The 5835-nt window shown below is 41.1% G+C and overlaps 2 protein-coding genes across 3 annotated transcripts in view; one reads left to right on the top strand and one right to left on the bottom strand.

Annotated features, from left to right (window-relative positions):
* Positions 1-3062, top strand: part of chmp2a (charged multivesicular body protein 2A) — a 6507-nt gene extending 3445 nt beyond the window's left edge. The window contains exons 5-7 of the mRNA XM_050060580.1: positions 1918-1979; positions 2099-2333; positions 2378-3062. Of these exons, the coding sequence (XP_049916537.1) occupies positions 1918-1979; positions 2099-2220 (184 nt within the window). The 3' untranslated portion in view covers positions 2221-2333; positions 2378-3062. The remainder of the gene's footprint in view (positions 1-1917; positions 1980-2098; positions 2334-2377) is intronic.
* Positions 3063-3812: 750 nt separating this feature from the next.
* msl1b (MSL complex subunit 1b) overlaps positions 3813-5835 on the bottom strand; it is an 11947-nt gene continuing 9924 nt past the window's right edge. For both annotated transcript variants that reach the window (XM_050060247.1, XM_050060248.1), the window contains exon 9: positions 3813-5472. In XM_050060247.1, coding sequence (XP_049916204.1) covers positions 5382-5472 — 91 coding nt within the window. In that variant the 3' untranslated portion in view covers positions 3813-5381. The remainder of the gene's footprint in view (positions 5473-5835) is intronic.

Here is a 5835-nt window from a genome sequence, read left to right as displayed (position 1 = left end):
TAAGTCTAGTCTTAAATGTGGAGACAGTGTCTGCCTCCCGGACCGTAACAGGAAGATGATTCCACAGGAGAGGAGCCTGATAGCTGAAGGCTCTGGCTCCTGATCTACTTTTGGAGACTTTAGGGACCACGAGTAACCCTGCGTTCTCAGAGCGCAGTGTTCTAAAACATCAACTCTTTTTAAACAAGGTATTGTTGTTGATAATAAAGATGCACAGAGCGTCAACAAACAAACATTGAACCAACAAGGACAAAGAGACAACGCCACCCACCCACCCACCAACCCAGGAGCAAACACAGGAAGCCAGACCAGCCAAAGGAAATCCAAGAGACAAGAACGAAAAACAAATAAATGACGACAGATTAATTAACCTGTGTGACATAATTAGGAGAGTACAGCATGTTTCATTACAATTTTTCAGCTTCCATATTTGCTAAAGAAGTTAAAAATGGTTGCCAGGTGACAAAGAGGCGTGCAGACGATCCTTTACAACGTCCTTAATCCAATGTCCATGTTTCTAAAGCTCAATAATTAACACAATAAATTCCAAAAAACAAGTGTAAAAACACTGCATTGTGGTTTTATGGGGGTTTATGTGTTGTACTATCTCCAGCCAGGCTAACAGTTTCCCTCTGTTTCCAGTCTTTATGCTAAGCTAAGCTAACGGCTGCTGGCTGTAGCTTCATATTTACCGTTCAGATATGAGATTGATGTCAATCTTCTCATCCAGCTCTCAGCAAGAAGGCCAAAGCACATTTCCCATAATAAAAGAGTGCAATTTTTTTGGAAACAGCAGCGTCTCCATTGTCATGTAAACGTGCAATATGCAGTACCTCTGAAAACGGAGACTTTTCACACATGCGCATTACGGTTCCAGTCACTAGTCACGCCGACCATCACAACAACAATGGCGAGCTCTGTTTGTGCTGCTTACCCTGTTGATTTGAAGTGAAGTGTAGATCTGTTCCTGTAGCATGCTTTCGCCATTGTGTCTTCTTTGTTTTGGTTTGTAATCATTGTGTTGTAGAGGAAGGCGCTTCAGCGCAGGCGCATGGCGTCATGCCGTGGTGTTGCTTTGCAAATTTACACTGCTACCCACTGGCCTGGCGTGCATACTACAGCGTTTCCAGTAGATTTTGCGACTCAGTGTGAACGGGGATCGTTTCAGTAATGTCGTCATATAAAACAGGGCCTGAGTAACTCAGGGGCTCCAGAGCCACATGTGGCCCCTCTTCACTGGGTCCCTGTGGCTTTGACAGAACATCACTTTTTTTTTTTTGTACATTTACATTTTTATCTATCATTGTTGTCCAAAATAAATTCGTACATTGTAAGAATGTGAATACAGAAAAAAAGTTTCAACATTTCGTTTGCCTGACGGAGGTCTCGTCACCGAAACTTTGCAGCAGCATTAAAATAGATAGGTTTGATATATATAGTGTGCAGAGTCTTATTCTTCTCATCCCTCGCCCACGCACCTGTTTAAAATTGTGCAAAGTATTCCTTCGTTTTGAACATTTCGTCAACTAAAATGTGCGTCATACGTCGACCGCCTTTTCCTCTAAACTTTGACAAACCTTTATAGTAACTTATCTTGAGCTTCCCCAGCGAGGCCAGCAGTGGATTTCAATTCAGAGAAAGTAGAAGTCTTAAAGGAAATTAGAGAATTTATTGGTGCTTTGACAGATTTGTTTGCTCTCACCGCAGACACTAGACAGTTAAAATACCAAATAATCATCAGCAGCCCTCTGCAGCAGCCACCTTGTGCTAATGTCGACTGGGTTACCATAAGACTTGCATATGTTTTGTGGCTCTAAGCAGATTTTTACAATTATTTTTGGTCTATTTTTGGCTCTATTGATAGTTAAGGTTGCTGAGCTTTGAACTAACTCAGTGTATGTTCTGCATTCACTACAGTGATGCCATCGTGTCCCAGGTTCTGGACGAGCTGGGTCTCAATCTGTCTGATCAGCTGTCAGGTGAGAAAATCCAACACGTTGAGCACAACTATTTGAATCCTTCCCGTGTTCCCTTTGTCTTCTTTCTGGTATTTCACATTTGTGACATCATTGGACAACCATTGCGTTGCTCATTTCAGATCTCCCAAGCACCGGAGGAAGCTTGTCGGTGGCTGGAGGAAAGAAAGCCGAGCCCCAAGCCGCCCTGGCCGACGCTGACGCCGATCTGGAGGAGCGGCTGAATAACCTCAGGAGAACTTAAACCTACAGCAAAGTGTCAGACACTGTGTTAATACAGATACTCCAATCTCTGTGTTTAGAGTCTTCTGAAGGTATAACTGGCAGAACACCTGCCGACTCAGCTGTGTCATGAAGGTGTGTGGCTTTCAGTTACCTGCCGACTCAGCTGTGTCATGAAGGTGTGTGGCTTTCAGTTTGAGCTGTTTTCATTTTATGCGTGTATTATGTATTTTATCAAAAGACAAAAAGTAAAAGTCTACAAGGGTCATTATCCTTCATAGGTCTCTCATGTAAGAAAATGCCACGTGACACATTGTCTGAAAGTGAAAATGTATTTCGCAGTCTGTGTGTGAATACTAACTCCTCAACGCACCTCGTTTCCCACCTTAAATTAACACTACAATGGAACCAAATTAAAGACGGTAACATGGCAGATATTTTATGTCAGCACTTTTTGTACATGAGGCTGGTTTAGCGTTCTTTATCTTCATCATCATCATCATATAAAATGTGCGGTTGTAGCTCTCTGCTGACTTTTGATTATGTTTATCTGTGGGTGGTGACGGTCGTTGGGGTCCAGATGAAGATGTGTTTTATCTCAACATCATATCTGTCTGAATTTACTAATGGCACAGTTTATTTTACACAAATATATAAAGGATAGAGAGAGAGGTGTGTGCAGCTGACTCTTCTCCAGTGGAAAGGCTCTCCTGCCTGGTGACTGTGGTGGAGTGGTGTTTTTGAGATGGGCAGGATTTTCACCAAACTTTAGTAGGAGTCAGCGGCGTTTTGGTTTTTTCTTGAGAAACTTTCCTGTTTTTGCTTTTCTTTGTTGAATAAACATTTTTTTCCAGATTAAACTAACTGGTTGTCTGAATTTCAGTTTCTTAGAGAAAGTATTTCTCAGCCTGAGAGAACAGGCCTGTGTTAAAGACTTATGAGTGGCAGTAATCATGCTGTCCAAGGAAAGGTAGTAAAGAGCAGAGGGAAGGCAGAGACCAGGAGAGACGGGTAGTGAGGTTAAGAGCTTCATTGGGATCATATCAGGTGGGTCCCCTCCTTCACTGGTGTTTCAATGATAGGCACCTCCAGAGGGCTCATCGGCAACACCTGGCGTCCCAGGTGCGCCCCCTCTTCTTCTACTCCCTTGAACCTTGCTGTTGTGATATTTCGGGGCCCAAGTGGCGTCTTTCCTCTTAATCCACAGCCACCAGCTCGCCTGTTCGGCTGCGCCAGAGAGGGAGAGACACAACATGACCTCAAGGAGAAAGATGTAACTATGAGGAGACACTAAATGGTCACAAATAAACACAAAACAACCGCATGGAGACACAAAATCACCAAAAAAGACACATATGACAAAAAAATTAACAAAAAAAAAAATACAAAAAAAACGTCCCACTCAATTTTCCAATAAACTGAAAACTGGGGGATTTAAAAGGTGACGTAGCAAGTTAGAGTATATCTGAGTCACCATTCCTGAATAACTAAATTTAAAAGGATCTTTATCAAAAACTTTTGTTTGTATTTATTGATATCAAAATATTCTATTATATATTTTTTTTATCTCAATCATCAAACCTAAAAATAACCCAAACAAAACCAAAATCCAAATATCGTAGACATGTTAATTTTATTCCAAAAAAATGTAACTTTCAAAACTGTCAATTTGTCAACATACAATCATAGAACAATATTGAATGTACTCAACACGTCCGACATTAAATAATAAAAAAATAACAGCCATGTTTTATGTACATTTGTTTCTGGAAGCTATGTACAGGAAAAAAAAAGTTAACTTTGTATTTCCAAAATATGCCTACACATACGCCTGGCAGTCGAAGTGTTGAAGCTGCAGAAAGCCGTTGCATTGTATGTACGAACAGAGGAAGAAATGAAACACTGCGACTGAGATGAACTCAGAGAGGGAGAGATTAACTGGCAGCATGTTAAAGAGCATACCGGTGAACATCGCTAGAACTACGGCTAGAAAGCTTATTTATCTTCTAAAATGGTTCCCTTGAATCCTGAAGAGACCAAATGCATACACACAACTTGCCTAATATTTACTGGATGTAAGCGTATTGTAAAGATTGGAAACACCAAAGATCAAGACTGTTATTATCAGGTGTTGTTGTGATGAACGCAGCAGCTCTCACTGGACAGAGCAGCCAAAAGTCATGCTTTCAACAATATTTTGTAGTTTCTGTCGCCCAATGAGCAGAGATTAGTCTCTTTCTGGGGTGAAGCCATGCTACCCTGTTTTTCTTTTAAACAGCTAAATAGAGTCCATGCAACTCACATTGAAAATAAAGAAACAGAACACTGGGTCACCACCTGTCCAATCATCCGTGCTGTTGTTTTCATAAAGCAAACCAGGAACACAGAACAATCATTGGGTTGCTTTTTGTAACTTCTTCTGACGTCGGATTGGCTAAACCTGTCATTTGTTTCATGACATCATGCTGAGTGTGGCTCAAACCTCCCGATATCACACTAAACATTGATAAAATTTTATTTGAAGTTGTGTGTGAACAACGATATAGGCAATACACAGCACGAGACAGTCAGAGTTTGACATTTTTTTCCCACTAAGGCAGGGAGAATGAGTGTGGTAGGACGACCCAGAACCAAAAAGTTGCCGCCATATTGCTCCTGGCGAACAGCTCAAATTCCACATTTCAGTCAAAAATGGCAACCAATGGGTTTTTTTTCCACCTCGCATGAATGCGCTCAAGATTAGAGTCAGTTTATCCCGTCTGCATTAGAAGTGACAGAAACTCCACTTTGCTGTGATAAAATCAATCAGCTGTGGATGGCACAGCTGATACACAATGTATTTTAAACATGTTGCAGAACATGCACATAACTGCTCATACACTTTTTTTAGGATACAAACTGTAATCTTTAACAGTGGCTAACACAGGGACTGTAATCTTGTGGCATCAGGCATTTAATCAAAATGAGACACCCACTGTCACAGCTGTCTCCCATCCTTCTATAATATTCTGCAGGAGATCAGCTGGTCAGTGGGGAAACGTTCAAACTTCAGACTGAAAGCAACAGCAGTTGTACATAGCGACTGATGACTTGTCTCCCCCCCCACAGGCAAGACAAATATAGCATTTTCTAATCTGGGCACGGGGCGGCATCTCTCCGCTGTCAACGCCACACAACAGGGTTTCACTTCCGACAGGTCCGGTGAGGAGTGTGTTTTTTGGGCACCTCGATGCGACATCGGCTTCGGTCATCCAGCCAAGGCAGCTCGAAGTTCCTGGTGGAAGAATAAACATGTTAGTATAGAGACATAAAGGATGGGTCCATTATGTTTTTAAGTTCATCATCCTGTAGCTTCCCAGGAGTAAACTCAAATCCAAACCTTCAAATTTTCGATGAAGTTCATATGTTTTAGCGTCAAAATACGATTTTCCCCAGCCCTTCTACAGAATCAGAATCAGAAATACTTTATTGATCCCCGAGGGGAAATTATTTATGTTACAGGTGCTTCTTGCAAGAGAGGAAAGATACGTGAAAATATAAGAAATTTAAACAATAGTATTTACAAATATATAGTTAAATAAACAGGAATTATTAACAAACATAAACGTAAATAAATATATATATATACATATATATA

Source organism: Epinephelus moara, chromosome 13 (genome assembly GCF_006386435.1).
Source record: "Epinephelus moara isolate mb chromosome 13, YSFRI_EMoa_1.0, whole genome shotgun sequence".
NCBI lineage: Eukaryota > Metazoa > Chordata > Actinopteri > Perciformes > Serranidae > Epinephelus > Epinephelus moara.
The sequence above is the reverse complement of the archived record's forward strand: the minus strand, read 5'-3'. Positions and strand labels throughout refer to the sequence as shown.